This window comes from Mustelus asterias, chromosome 9 (genome assembly GCF_964213995.1).
Source record: "Mustelus asterias chromosome 9, sMusAst1.hap1.1, whole genome shotgun sequence".
Taxonomy (NCBI): domain Eukaryota; kingdom Metazoa; phylum Chordata; class Chondrichthyes; order Carcharhiniformes; family Triakidae; genus Mustelus; species Mustelus asterias.
Window position 1 is genome coordinate 92,678,448 of NC_135809.1, and position 15,839 is coordinate 92,694,286.

Sequence of the window (15,839 nt, forward strand, 5' to 3'; positions counted from 1 at the left end):
GAGTAAGAGACAAGGGAAAAAAGAAATATATACATGTGGGAAATGATAAACGGACTGTGACAGTAAGGTACAGGGAGTACAAATCTAAAAGCAAATCAGCAGATAAGGCTAAAGGTTACAAAAATAATACAAGGACAAAACTAAAGGCTCTGTATTAAAGCGCACATAACATATGAAGTAAAACTGATGAACTTGTAACGCAAATAGAAATAATTATGATTTAATAGCCATTACAGAGACTAGGCTGCAGGAGGACATGGATTGGAACCTGAATATTGAAGGGTACGTGACATTTAGGAAGGACATGGAGAGGGGAAAAGGTGGAAGGATGGTTCTGTTAATAATGGTATTACCACATTAGCAGGGAATGACCTAAGTTCAGGAAATCAGGACGTAGAAACGGTTTTGGTAGAATTGAGAAATGACAAAGTCAATTGCGGGAGTGGTGCACAGGCTCCCTAACAGTAATTATAGGGCAGGGTATATAGGAAGAAATAATGGGAGCTTGCCAGAAAGGTATGGTGATAAACATGGGAGATTTTAATCTGTATACAGACTTGGAAAATGCGATGGGCAAAGATAGCCTTGATGAGGAATTCATAGGATATTTTAGGAATAGTTTCTGAGAACAACACATTCTGATGCCAACCAGAGACAGGCTGTATTGGACCTGATGTTGTGCCATGAGATAGGATTAATTAATGACCTCAGAATGAAGGCACCCCTTAGTAACAGTGATAATAATATGGTTTAATTTTACATTCAGTTTGAAGGAGAAGAGTGGATCCAAGACAAGTATTTTAAACTTAAGTGAAGGAAATTATGAGGGCATAAAAGTAGACCTAGCTAAAATCATAGAATCATAGAATCCCTAAAGTGCAAAAGGAAGCCATTTGGCCCATCAAGCCTGCACCATCAACCACCCAGGCCCTATCCCCGTAACCCCACATATTTACCCGGCTAATCCCCCTGACACTAAGGGGCAACTTACCGTGGAGCACCTAGAGGGAAACCCACTCAGAAATGGGGCGAATGTGCAAACTCCACACAGCCAGTCACCCGAGGCTGAAATCGAACCCGGGTCCTTGGTGCTGTGAGACAGCAGTGCTAGCCACCATGTCGCCCAGATGAACTGGTAATTTAGGTTAAGCGGTAGATCAATAGAAATGCAGTGGCAGACATTTAATGGATATCTCAGAATGCACAAGTACATTCCAATGAGAAAGAAGAATTCCAAATTCTTTTAGTAAATCATCATTCATGATTCACTTAAAAAATATAGAGTATCAAACTTAAGGAGAAAGCAGGTAATTATGCAAAGATGGGTGACAGATCAAAAGATTGGACAGAATACAAAAAAAAGCAAAGAATCACCAAAAGATTGACGAGGAAGGAAAACTCAAAGTATGAGAGAAAGCTGGGTAGAAATATAAAGACATATAAGAGCTTCTATAGATATTTTAAAAAGAAAAGAATTAATAAAGTGAGATTTGGTCTGACAGAAAGTGAGCCTGGGGAATTAATAATGGAAAATAAGGAGATGGCATGAATTGATATTTTACATCAGTCTTCACTATAGAGGATACAAGTAACTTGCCAAAATTATCTGTGTATCAGGGAATGGAAGGAAGGGAGGAATTTGGGAAATTTGCAATCAACAGGGAAATGGTACTGAGAAAATTGTTGGAGCGGCAGGTCCTGATGGACTTTATCCCAGGGTCTTAAAAGACGTAGTTAATGAGATAGTTGACGCATTGGTTTTAATTTTCCAAAATTCCCAAGTTTTGGAGAATTTCTGTAAGATTGGAAATGTAACTCCTTCATTCAGAAAGAGAGAGAGACAGAAAGCAGGAAACTACAGGCCAGTTAGCTTAACATCTGTCATATGGAAAATGTTAGAAGCTATTATTAAAGAAGTTATAGCAGGCACTTTGGAAAATGTAATGTGACAGGTAAAGTCACCATGGTTTTATGAGAGGGAAATCACGTTTAACCAATTTATTGGAGTTCTTTGATGAAGTAATTTATGCTACGGATGAAGGGGAACCAGTAGATGCACAGTATGCAGATTTCCAGGAGGCATTTGATATGGTGCAAAATCAAAGGGTATTGTGAAAATAAAAGCTCATGTGGTAGAGGGTAACATATTAGCATGGAGAAAAGATTGGCCAGCTGATAGGAAACAGAGTAGGCATAAATGGACCCTTTCCCGGTTGGCAAGATGTAATGAGCAGTGTGCCATAAAAATTGGTGATGGGACCTCAACTTTTTACAATTTATATAAATGACTTGGATAAAAGGACTGAAGGTTTGGTTGCTAAATTTGTTGATGACACCAAGATAAGTAGGATAGTACGGTGTGAAAAGGACACAAGGAGACTACAAAGGGATATGGATAGGTTAAGTGAGTGGACAAAGACCTGGCAAATAGAGTATAATGTGGGTGAATGGAAAATGTTTATTTTGTCATTAAAAATAAAAAAGCATATTATCTAAATGGTGAGAGATTGCAGAGGGATCTGGGAGTAGGGGGACGATCTTACCAAAAAAATTCTAAAGTGCCGAACAAGTGAGAAAATGGGAGGGAGCCGCGGACAGTTTCTGGGCTAGCTCCCAGATGCTATATTATGGCACTTAGAAAAATAAATGAGACAAAGTGTGATTCTTGCCAGTAAGGGGAGTGGAAAGAGTCTATTCATGCTGGGAAGCTGGCTGCAGATTGCTAGAAAGCGTTATTGCGCATGTACCCTGATGTCCCAGTGTACTGTGTACAAGAGTACATGGTGCCCTGGGAATCTGTCACTCCCCTACCCGCAGCCCCAGATCTCCCCCTGCCTGGACATCATTCCCCACCCCCGATCACCCCCTCCAGCCGTGTCCCCTCCTCCCCAAGGAGTACTGCCCATCTCTGCCCCCAATCACCTGGTCCCAATGATGAGGCCGTTAAGGCAAGTGAGCCCGGCCAATTGTGTCCTGGGCTCACTAATAATATTTACATAAGCTCATGAATAGCGACCTTACCGGCTCGCCACACCAATCAACTGGCCTGACAGGCCGGTAAGATCACCACCACCCCCACATTGGGAAGTTATACATGGCATTAGTGAGATCACTCCTGGCTCCCTGTTAAATGTAGCCCCCTGTGGCATTTCCAACATTAAATTTAACTCGTTGTGATCCAATGCCTGTAGTTTTCTATTGATGGTGTTAGTATCTGTTCTGAATTTCTGTGTTTCTTTTACAGGCCCAATCCCAGCTATCGAGTAGATGCTGACAAAGGCTTTAACTTCTCTGTACCTGACGATGCTTTTGTCTGCCAAAAGAAGAACCACTTCCAGGTCACTGTTTATGTTGGCATGATGGGTGACCCCAAATACGTGAAAACCCCTGAGGGACTCAAACCAATTGATTGTTTCTTCCTGAAGTTGCATGGTGTGAAGGTGTGTGCTACTTGTTAATGGCCAAGAGTGTTTTTCTAATGAGTATATTTGGGGGGGCTCTTGGATGCATTTTCTTCTATTTATCAATCTTACCAAAAACGGCGGTGTGAAAACATTGTCGTTTTCTGTGAATGACTGGCTGTACAGCTGTTGTCTACAGGTTTTGCAGCTTTAGCCAGGGACAAGAGTATTTTTCATTTGGAAACTAGTCCAAATGTTGCACTTCCCCATCTCCCACGATCGGCAAATTGCCTGTTCATGGTCATTCAGCATCGATACCTCACCAAGTAAATCCAGATAAAATCTGACCATGAAAATGATTCTGGTCTCTGGTTACAGCCCTTTGAGCAAGCGGAGGATTGCCTTATCCACCATCCACTAGGTTCCTTTCATTCTGAGACCATCTTGCTCTGTCAGAGTGATATCTTACTGCTCCCCACACAGCCATCCTCTCTATTGACATTCGTTCGCAGGATTTGGGCTTCATTACTACTCAGCCCTCGTTAACCATAAGATCACTACAGGGCAGAAGAAGGCCATTCGGCCCATCAAATCTGCACCAACTTTCTGAAAGAGTATCTTACCGCCCCCACCCCACCCCCAATCTCCGTAACCCCGTGCATTTACCATGGCTAATCAACCTAATCTATACATTTTAGGAAACTATGGGGCAATTTAGGATGGCCAATTTACCCAAACTGCACATCTTTGGACTGTGGGAGGAAACCGGAGCACCTGGAAGAAACCCACGCAGACACGGGGAGAGCGTGCAGACTCCACACAGATAGTCACCCAAGGCTGGAATGGAATCGAGGTCCCTAGCGCTGTGAGGCAGCAGTGCAAATCACTGTGCCAACGTGCCTCTGAGTAGGTGGTTGTGAGCTGCTTTCTTGACTGCATGCAGTCCACACAGTGACATTACTTCCACAATGCTGTTGAGGAGGTGGGTCCAGGATTTTGGCCCAATGATGATGAAGAAATGGTGATATGTTTCCAAGTCAGGCTGTTGTGTAACTTGGAGGGAGCTTAGAGGTGATGATGTTCCCATGTACCTGTGCATCTTTCTGGATGAGCGAGGTGGCAAGTTTGATAGATGTTTTTGAAAAAGCCTTGATGAGTTGTTGCAACGCACCCTAAACATCACCCAGCTGCTAAATAACAACGGTGGATAGAGTCAATGTTTAAGGAAGTGGATGGGAGAATTAGTAAGATAGTGAATTCATTGGCAAGTTGGTTGTAAAACCACATAGCAGAGATGGAAAGCTAACTCTCATTAGTTTGGAATGGTTTTAACCTCATGTTCCTTGGTGATAAGGGCAGTGTGCTGTTCTACTTAATGCCCATTGTAAGCTATTTCAATTATTTCTCATGAAAATTGGAGGGGTGGCAATTAAAAAATAATGAAGCTGCAAATTCACTTTGAAGAGACTCATCAGATTGGAGTTGTTACCCCTTGCAGTGACAGCAGACAGCCACGCTGGAATCATTTCAAGCCTATTTCTCACATTATCCTTTGAAATAGATTTGTTTGGTTGGAAATGAGTTCTTCTGTAGATCAGTAAGTTTGAAAAAGAGCAGGAATGTATATTGTTTGTCTGATTGTCTGAAACTGTTCCTTTGGTAGTTGGAGGCAATGAACCAGAGCATCAACATTGAGCAGTCACAGTCAGACCGCAGCAAGCGACCTTTCAACCCAGTCACGTAAGTAAAAGCCACACTCATTATGCATTTTAGGAATTGGAACAACTCTCCCTATCGATGGGATAGTCATTTTTATTTGCCCATCAGGATACCAGCTTACCTCAGTCAGCAGCTGTCAGAAGGCTGTGGCTTCACGCCCAGTTCAAGGACTTACGAGCAGACACTGTGGGGCGAATTTTCCCATTCTACTCGCCACAGGAATCGGAGCAGGTGAGGGGCGGACCATGGAACAGATATAGATAGATTGGAGACTTGGGCACAGAAATTGCAGATGGAGTTTAATCTGGACAAATGCGAGATGATGCATTTTGGAGGATCAAATTTAGGTGTGAATTATAATGTAAATGGCAGAACCCTTAGGAACATTAACGTCCAGAGGGATCTGGGTGTGCAGGTCCACAAAGTGGCAACAGGTGGCCAAGGTGATTAAGAAGGCATATGGCATGCTTGCCTTCATCAGTCAAGGCACTGAGTACAAGAGTTGGGAAATCATGTTGCAGCTATATAAAACCTTGGTTAGGCCGCATTTGGAGTATTGCATACAATTCTGGTCACCACACTACGAGAAGGATGTGGAAGCTTTGGAGAGAGTGCAAAGAAGGTTCACCAGGATGTTGCCTGGTCTCGGTGGTGTTGACTATGAGGAGAGGTTGAATAAACTAGGATTGTTTTTACTGAAAAGATAGAGGCTGAGGGGACACCTGATAGCGGTCTACATAATGTCCCATGAGAGGCATCGACAGGGTGGATAGTCAGAGGCTTTTTCCCAGGGTGAGAGTGTCAATTACAAGGGGCACAGGTTCAAGGTGAGAGGGAGAAAGTTTAAGGGAGATATGTGGGGAAGTTTTTCACACAGAGAGTGGTGGGTGCCTGGAACGCGCGCTGCCAGAGGAGGTGGTGGAAGCAGGCACATTAGTAACATTTAAGAGGCATCTGGATGCGTACATGAATCGTGAGGGAATAGAGGGATACGGACCGAATAAGGGCAGAAGGTTTTTTTTTTAGTTAGGGCATCATAATCGGTACAAGTTTGGAGGGCCGAAGGGCCTGTTCCTGTGCTGTACTTTTCTTTGTTTTTTGTTCAGAGAGCTTGATAAGTCGGAATGACTCGGGAGCCTTTTTCAAAATGGTGAGCAGTACCAATTCCCATGATTCCCTGCCCCATTCTCGGCATTTCCAATTTTTCAGGGGTGCCTTTTAAGGGTGTGGGCTGGTTCGAGTCAAAAGCTCGCACCCTGCAGTCTCCATCTGGCAGGCTCCATTGCACAGAGAAGCCTAATCCTCTGCAACTTTCATGGAATTGGGCCAGATTTTCAATGAGTAACGGCATCTCAGAGGTTTCATAGACCACATTCTGCATGAGGGGAGCTTTTAAAAGGTGAGGGGAGCTTTTAAAAGGTAAGTTCAAAAGGTCCTCCTCACGCCCCCCCCCCCTCCCCCCCCCCCCCCCCCCCCCCCCCCGCCCCCCCGCCAAGGTATACTCCATGGTGTGCTCCACCAAAAACTCCTATGGTCCCTCATGACTTTCATGACAAGGTATGCCCCCCCCACCCCCCTCCCCACCCCCCTCCCCACCCCCCCCCCCACCCCCCCCCCCCACACCCCAACAACGCCAAGATCCCCTTATTCCACCATGCCAAAGTATGTCCCTCTGCCCACCCCCATGGACCCTTATTCCCCCTATGTCAAGCTGTGGCACTTCCATGCCCATTGACCCACTATATACTGTATAATAACTTTCCATCGTGTTAAAAGAACACCTTTTACTACAGGCTAACAAAAGTGTCAATCCTCCAGACCATTCAAAGTTTTGATAGCTGAAAATGGAAACACTTGAAATCTCTTAACTTGGGTCAATGGGCACGGAAATGCCACAGCGTGGCATGGGGCATGAGGGTTTTTGATGGTTTCTAGTGGGGCCCAGCCTGGCGTGAGAGGCATAAGGGGCTCTAGGTATTGTTTTGAGGGGCATAGTGTGGCATTGGGGACATGAGGGGCCATAGGGGATGGATGGAGGCAAGAGATGGCATGGATGGGGGCATGGAGAGTGTGTGGAGGGGCATGAGAGGGTGTGAGGAATGAAGCCCTTTCTGTTTTTCTATTAACTGGGACAAGGCCCTACAAAACTGAGGCTGATTCCGTACCTGGCAGCCCCAGTGACTGCCCAGACTGCCTGGCCCAATTCCAGCCTGCACCTGCCCCCGACAATGAAAATCCCATCTTTATGGGCACTTGCTCCCAATGTAGACAGGCTGAACCGGGAGTTTTTCCGACTCGCTCTACCTGCCTTGAAGATGAAAATCGGGCCTATAATGTGATATTAATGACTTGCTCCATTTTGGCTGCAGTGTTGATGAAAGTGAAGGTTAAAGATCACATGTCTCCACTAGAGCAAGAGTAGTGAATTTACCTTGGGGGGGGGGGGGGGGGGGTTTAGCCAAGATTGTTCCCTCAAAAAATACAACCAAGAGGTAGGCTAACTGGTCACTAACCTTGCTGCTGTTACAGGATATTGCTGTGCACAAAATAGTTGATATTTTTGCCATATATAATCATCACTGTTCTTCAAAGGAATCTAAGAGCTTTGAGATGTTAAGAGATGCAAATCTTTCTCTTCAGATGGCACTAAGCTACCAACAGCCTCGTCCTTAAAACCTGCTTTTGCCAGCTTTTTGCTGTTTTTTTAAAGTTAAAGTTTATTTGTTAGTGTCACAAATAGGCTTACATTAACACTGCAATGAAGCTACTATGAAAGTCCCCTAGTCGCCACACTCCAGCACCTGTTTGGGTACATTAAGGGAGAATTTAGCATGGCCAATGCACCTAACCAGCACGTCTTTCGGACTATGGGAGGAAACCAGAACCCAGAGAAAACCCATGCAGACACGGGGAGAACGTGCAGACTCTGCATACAGTGACCTAAGCCGGGAATCGAGCCTGAGTTCCCGGCGCTGTGAGGCAGCATTGCTAACCACTGTACTGCCCTATGCTGCTGTGTACTGACTCGCACTGGCTGCAGTCTCCCTCACTCTACTCTTGCAGAGTGAGGAGTTAGATAGACTTTAAACCCCTCAGACAGCTCAATGCAGTTACACTGCTGTTGGGAAGACAAGTAACATCTTGGGTTGTTCCAGTAGAAAGAGCACACACATTGTGGAGAATCGATAACTTCACAAAGTTCATTCAGCGTGATTCAATTCTTTTATATTACACATTGTGAACTGGTTTCTCGCTTTCAAGTCAGAAGTTGGGCAATGTACAGAAAGATGGATATCAAAAGTGAACACCAAACTTCAGTGGCTGTTGAAAAATATTCAGGTTAACAGTAAACTCGAAGATGAGACAGAAATGATAAGTGCATATGAATATGAGTGATGCTGAGGTATGCAAATGAATATTTCGGGATTTTGAGAACTATTGATGATGTGTAATGAACAGTGGGATAATGAGGGATGGTGGTAAATTTTGAGAAATTCTAAGGGACGTGAAGAGACACTGGTGGTAAGATCGTGTGTTAAGGGATATTGAGAGATACAGGATATTGATGGATGTTTTTGGTTCCCCAGGATTAACATCCCTTCTGATCAGGTCACAAAGGTCACAGTTGGAAGGTTACATTTCAGTGAAACGACGGCGAACAACATGAGAAAGAAGGGCAAACCTAACCCAGACCAGAGGTGAATATTATTATGCGTGGCATTGTGTCCTGCGAAGCTGATTGGATTCCCATTTCTACTGATGTGTCCTGGTTTATATGACTGTAAGACCAGGGAGAAGATCAACACACCCCCTTGCTCCTTGGAGATGAAGCATCAGTTAGGTTCCCGTGCCAGTAATATCTCCCATGTGTAAATACTGAACCAGCACTCACTGGGTGGGCTTGCAGGTGAAGAATGAAAGAACTTGCATTGATGTAGGACTTTCACATTCTCTTGAGATCCCAGAGCACTTAGAAGAGGTGTCAGAATAGCAGCCAACAGCCATGTGCCCATGCCCAGCAAGAGACAACACCTTCAGGAGAGAAAAGTAACAGAACCATCTAATTGAAATGATTGAAGAAGAATTAAGATAAATATTCTCGATCTTCATGGGATAGAGGTGCAGGGTTAGTAAAATTGGATGCTAAGTAAATTTGTCTAAATTGCTTTTCCTCATGATTCTCAGAGAGGATCCACATTCCATGAAAACTAGGTTTAAATTGTTGAGTTCATGGAGTTGCATGGAATTGGAGTGATGAATGCTTTGAAAATTGCTCCACAGATTTTGGTGACCTCTTCCCGAACCGTCTGCACCTCTGCCAATTGCAAGCACACATGGATGTCACATTGGCAAACAGATTAGGACCCTCTGACAAATTGACAGAACTCTAGTGTAATTTTCAACTGCTATTGGAGAACTGGGAGATGATGATTCATGCTGGGCTTTGGGTTCATGAATGCTGCTGTATCTTTGGTGTTGTTTTTAAGCACTTTGGGATCTCCTAAGGATATGAAAGCAATACTGAGAATTTCAAGTACCAGTGGATGGATTGTGTGCCACATATCCTCCAACATTGCCACTATATATAGACTACTTGTGGCAGAAACTGCACAGTTAAGTTTACAAGGTAATCTTCAGGAGACTAAATCAAACATGAGCTTCAACCCATGGCCGGTTCCTTTGCATGTCCCCCAATCTGTGATCTCTAGCTCAGTGCTTACAGCTTGACAATCCGATGCAAATATGGCCATGTTATCATAAATATTGAGGCCTTTTGCTGAGAATATTGGACAGTTGACCTGATCACACTGTCCACCAACCACCAGATATCTGCTGAGAATAAAGATTGGCGTCAACAGTGTCTTTTATTACAGTAATTGTAGGCTTGATCTTTTTTCTGGATGAATATACTAAAAGAACAGGAAAAGCCATTTTTTGATGGTCCAATGCTGAGTAACAGGAAGGATTCAGATTTTATAATAGAGTTACAGTATTGGGTAGGACAGGAATGTTTAACTGAGAAAGAGTGATATGAAATGGGGGAACAGTACTGCTGTGTATATCCAGATCTATATCTATAAATGATATTTGTACAAATATTGTTTATGAATGTTCCCTTGTACTGTCAATTCCTCTATCTCTTTTTCTCACACTTTCACCCTCCATCATCACTCTTTTTCTATTGCCCTCTCTCTACCACTCTTTGTCTCACTTCATTTATCTCTAACTCTCATTTCTACACTTGGTCTATTTCCATCTTTCTCTCTTCCTTTCTCTCCCTTCTCTCTCTTATTTCATGATCCCTTTTCTGAACCTGCTCTGTCTCTGACAGTCTTCTCTTTCAGAAAGAATGTTCCCAATGGTGGGGATGTCCAGAACTAGGGGTCATAGTTTGAGGATAAAGGGTAAACCTTTCAGAACTGAGGTGAGCAGAAATTTCTTCACCCAGAGGGTGGTGAATGTGTGGAATTCACGACTCCGAATGTAGTTGAGGCCAAAAGGTTGTCTGATTTTAAGAAGAAATTAGATATGGCTTTTGGGGCTAAAGGGATCAAAGGATATGGGGGGGGGATGGAGGATCAGGATATTGAATTTGATGATCAGCCATGATCATAATGAATGGCGGAGCAGGCTCGAAGGGCCGAATGGTTCACTCCTGCTTCTAGTTTCTATTTCTATGTTTCTGTCTTTACTCTTTTCTTCATTCATTTCTCCCTCTTTTTGTTTCCCTCTCCACCTCTCACAGGTATTTCATGTTGGTGGTAGCCCTTCAAGTTCAGGCCCAGAATCAGAATCACCTCGTGGCTGCTCAAATCTCAGAAAGAATCATTGTTCGGGTAAGACTATTTCTTACTTACAGATGCACAGTCTATGTAATTTCAGTGACAGCACTCTGTGCCTGCTTATTATTTTAGTGATTTCTGGAATACTGCATGATCCTAGGTCACTGGCCCTTCAAATGCTTTATTCACAATGTTCTTGTTTTCTCAAGTATTTCTCCCTACAACATTGGGAACCAACCGTATCAGTGATAATGCCTTATTCCACTGTCACTCTGTGCGTTGTTACTCAGTAAACTGTGTGGACTAACGCATACATCACCTGAGCATGCATAGGGAATTGTCGGATATTCCCAGTGGAATCTTGCTCCTGTCTTCAGGGAATTTTGGGATAGCAGGGATATCGGCAATGGGATGTTACCTTGTGACAGTATGTGTAAGACTATTGAGGTATGGCTTCCCGTGATCATGTTAGCAGCAGGTTGTGCCTTCTTGCTGATCTTACAGTATCAATAGCTCTCTGATACTTCACCTGAAGGTCAGGTTTTGCATGAGTGAGGGCAGAGATTACCGACAGGCTCTTTTACTGTAAGAAGCATTTTATCCAAGGCTGTTCTGTCCACACTTGATTCCCACATAGAGGTATTTTCCAGAAAAACACATCAGATATCCATTGAGAAAGGACCCAGGTGCTCTTTTCCCCTCCCTAATCTGGACATATTGAGGTTTAATCACCGTCGCTGTTGCCCTGGTTGAGATCGGGCATTTGAGAACAATGTGGTTTGGAACGTGTGACATTCCTGCTGTCCTGCTCAGTACTAAAGCAAGAGGTGTTTAATATACTGAGCCACTAGTGGAGATCATATCTACAATTTCAATTGCCCCACTCCCCTCCTTTGTTTACACATGTAGAAGTTGACAGGGGCAGGAGGAATAAACCCCTTTTTATAGACAATACTCCTACAATGCATGCTGGCCATTTTCTCCTATGTTTAATTGCTGCATTTGTCTTAGGTCTAGACAAATCACTGCTGATTCCTTCATTAAGAAAATGCCATGTGCTGCTCTCCAATATAACCACCTAAGCACATACACCTTCTCCAGCCTACCGAGTATTTGGCGGGAGTGGACTTCAAGATGCACTCGAGGAGTGCAGTATCAGATGGGAGTGAATAGCTTTCTTTTAGCTGGTGTGCACTGTATATAGAAAATGGCACCAAAGCGCACCCTGTAAATAAGACAGGAGTGAATGAATTTGTTGCATTTTTGCCCAGTACCTAACACATTCAGGAGCTAACAGTAAGTCACTCACAAGTTATACATCAACAGACAAGAATGAATGATCAGCTACCAGGACTATTTCTATCATGCACAGGATATGGTGACTTGATTGTGTCTGGTTTATTTAAGTGGTAGATATGGAGTCTTCATAACTCCCACACAGAATGGAATAAACTTAGCCCAACAGTGTTTAATGAGTTTGCTCTCCACGTCTAAGATTATGGTGTCCCATCGGGTTTCACTGACTCAACCTCATTTTTACTCCTTTCAATGAGTCTGGAGAGCAGACGTATATAGAGTTTGGTGCTGGTGGCTCACCCAAATGGTCTCTTTGAGAGCCACTATTGTCCACTGGCTGCTGCGGTGCTGAGAAAGGACGGGGATGGAGGATGGGAGCAAGGGAATGACCTAAAATGGGATTGGATGCTACGGGTGAAGTTTATGTCATTGACACAGATCCTCCCTCTGGCGGGCTGACTGCTCTTAATAAAGTGCATTGAACACTGTCCAAATTGATTCAGAATTGGGTGGACATTACATTCCTGTACGCAAAGCATGTTGTTACCTAAAAGCAATGTGAGATATCATTTTGTATGACTGAATTTTCAATTACTGGAACAAATACATTGTAAAAAAAATCAGCTGAAAAATAAAATGGAATTGCAAAAGTAACTGGAAATTAAACAAAAACGATCCGTTGTACAAAGAATTAATGAAAAGTTCGGATTATCACTAAAACTCAATTATTATTCGCAATGGATACTTAACAATTGGTCATCATTAAGTTCCTAGATAGTTACTAGCATTGGATTGTTACTAAAAATGGGTAATTGCTACCAACAAATTGTTAACAACTGGAGCTATTTAAAAATTTTAGTAACATTGGATGATTGGGTGACACAGAAGAGCTACTAACAATTTATTACCAGCAATGGGTGGTTATTAACGATGGGTTTGTAGCAATAACGCACTATTACTATTATTACAAACACTGGATCATTATCAGTAATGAAATTACTAATATTTCATAAGTGCAATTATTACCAGCAATAGATGGGGTGGCAGATAATGTGTGGATAGTAATAAGGGATAGTTGCTAGTTCTAGATTATTATTGACTGTGTGTAGAGTGTCATCTGCAGCTGTCTCTGATTCCTCTGTTCTTCATTCACAGAACACGGCACAGGTGAGACATTTTAATGCTAAAACACTCATACAGGAGACTATTTCAGAGCGTAGGTACAGTGGAGCCCTTTATTATCAGTAACTAAAGAGAGCTGTACAGGAAGGAGGTAAGTTTCAGAACTGAGGGGCCAGACATATTGCTTAACAGGTGAGCAAAGCAGGCGATTTCCATGTGCCTGTCAGAGAATGGGTGAAAAGATCAGACAATAGAGGGCATTACACCAATATGGCTAACTGAGCAGCTGAAAGCAAAAAATGTCTGATTCAATGATTCTGTGATAATATGACAGCAATGGTTTCATGTTCTGGAACAATTTATATGTGATGGAATATAGAGGTATGATAATAAACAGGCTCCACTGTATCGGTTAACACTGCACTGAAGGCATTTTGTTCAAAGTTATTGTACAGCCCCTGTGAGAATCTGACAATTCACTCCCTTCTGGTACCATATAACTTGTGCATTTTTTGATACAGCTGCTTAACAATACTCACTCAATAAAACCTGATACCTCACTGGCACCTATAATGTGTTGTAAATCTAGTAACGTTCATGCATACCATAGTAGATGCATCAAAACTTGAGAACATGACAAGTGGCATTGGTGACGGAGCTAGTCTTAATACAAGGAATATATCTCTCCCAAGACAAGGGTTTTTCTCTGTAACAGAACAACAGCAGAAATATAAAGCTTCAGTGGGCTTTAGTAGTCTGACTGTCCTTCAATTTGCTTTCTCTTTGTCTTTCTGCCATTCCTGATCTCCGTTTTCCCACTCCTTGTTCCACCCTCACTTTCCTAACTCTCTTTCTCCAGTCCCCATCTAGCTCAGTCTCTGACTAACTCTCTCGCTGCCCTTTCATTTTTCCCCTCATTGTGCTTTCTTCCTAACTCTCTCTCCCTCATCATTTTTTAATCCCACTCTCTCGAGCTTTGTCCTCTCCTCTCTCCCCATTCCCTCATTCTATCCCTCACTGCTATTTTCTTTTCTCTCACTTTTGTTGCTTTCCCTCTGTCTCTCTCATGCTTTCTCTCTCGTCTCTTTATCACTGACTCCTCTTTCGTTCTCTGTGTTCTGTATCTCAGTCTTTCCTGCCACACGCTCTGATTTTTTTCTCTATCCTCAATTTCTCTTCTCTGTTTCTCGGTCTCCCTTTCTCTGTGATCCTTCCTTCATATTCTCACTCTCTCACCTCTTTTGTGTTCATGTGTTGTCTCTTTTATGTCTTACTCTCCTTTATTTTGCTTTCTCCTGTTTCTTTCCTTTCTCACCGTTCCTTTACTTAACTCTACCTGTCTATTCTCTCCCATCTATTTCACTCTGTCCCTCTTTTTCTTTTTCTCTTCTGCCTTTCTATTTGTCTGGTTGTGTCTTTCTATATCTTTCCATATTGTTTTATCCATCTCCATTTCACTCCAGTTTACTCCCCATTTTCCTTTCCATGTATTTTTAGCTTCAGGGCGGCGCGGTGCCACAGTGGTTAGCACTGCTGCCTCACAGCGCCAGGGACCCGGATTCGATTCCCGGCTTGGGTCGTTGTCTGTGTGGAGTTGCACATTCTCCCTGTGTCTATGTGGGTTTCCTCCGGGTGCTCCGGTTTCCTCTCACAGTCCAAAGATGTGCGGGTTAGGTGGATTAGCAATGCTAATTGCTCCTTCGTGTCAGGGGACTGGATAGGATAAATGTGGGTTATGTGGATAGGGCTTGGGTGGGATTGTAGTTGGTGCAGACTCCTTCTGCACTGTAGGATTCTATGATTTTATGATTCTAGCTCTCAGAGCTTTCTCTCTCCGTCTATCCATCTCCGCATCTCTCTTTTTCTCCTTTATTCAGCCATTTTTCTTTTCTGGATTTTACCTCTCTTGACTCTCTTTGTGTGTGTGTTGCTGTGATTCATGCTCTCAATCCGTAGGCCCATGGATTTTGGTAATTTCAAAACACTGTTTTGAACAGTTGCACAAGTCCTTCAATCTCTTTCCAAAAACCGTAAGAATTACTATAAAGGGTCCATCTCCAGTCAATCTGTTCTAAATTAGTCTGATTTCTTCTTGAGTCGTGTCACTAGTTGCACATGTGAAATTGGGCTATTGTACCATGAGGGATCGAGAATTAAAATACCTGAGATTTGAGTTGGCCCTGACAGTGTGGTCCACTGGCTGTTGATGCTATAAGGCTTATCTGCTTCTAACTCTCTCATGTTTATGTGTGCAATCGCAGACACAGCAGGGAGCACTTTTCACTGAGTGTGATTTGGAAATGAAGGGTATGAAGGAATCTGTACTGTTGTCATGGATAATTGTACGGCCAGAGATCCAGAAGCAGGTTGTTGCCTACCCTCTTGTGTGGCTGAACCATTAACATCACAAAATCTTTTTCTCTGTGGTGAGTTAGCTGACCTGACTTGAGGCTGCAATAGAGGGAAAGGACGAGGGAGAATCTGTCAGATGTGCTGCAAAGTGCAAATGTATGAACAT

The 15,839-nt window shown here is 43.2% G+C and overlaps 1 protein-coding gene across 3 annotated transcripts in view; it reads left to right on the plus strand.

The window, feature by feature from the left end:
* The window catches only part of myrf (myelin regulatory factor), a 243,668-nt gene that overhangs the window by 181,129 nt on the left and 46,700 nt on the right, over positions 1 to 15,839 (plus strand). For all 3 annotated transcript variants that reach the window (XM_078221259.1, XM_078221257.1, XM_078221258.1), the window contains 4 exons: positions 3,245 to 3,440; positions 5,065 to 5,141; positions 8,708 to 8,818; positions 10,867 to 10,957. In XM_078221259.1, the coding sequence (XP_078077385.1) occupies positions 3,245 to 3,440; positions 5,065 to 5,141; positions 8,708 to 8,818; positions 10,867 to 10,957 (475 nt within the window). The remainder of the gene's footprint in view (positions 1 to 3,244; positions 3,441 to 5,064; positions 5,142 to 8,707; positions 8,819 to 10,866; positions 10,958 to 15,839) is intronic.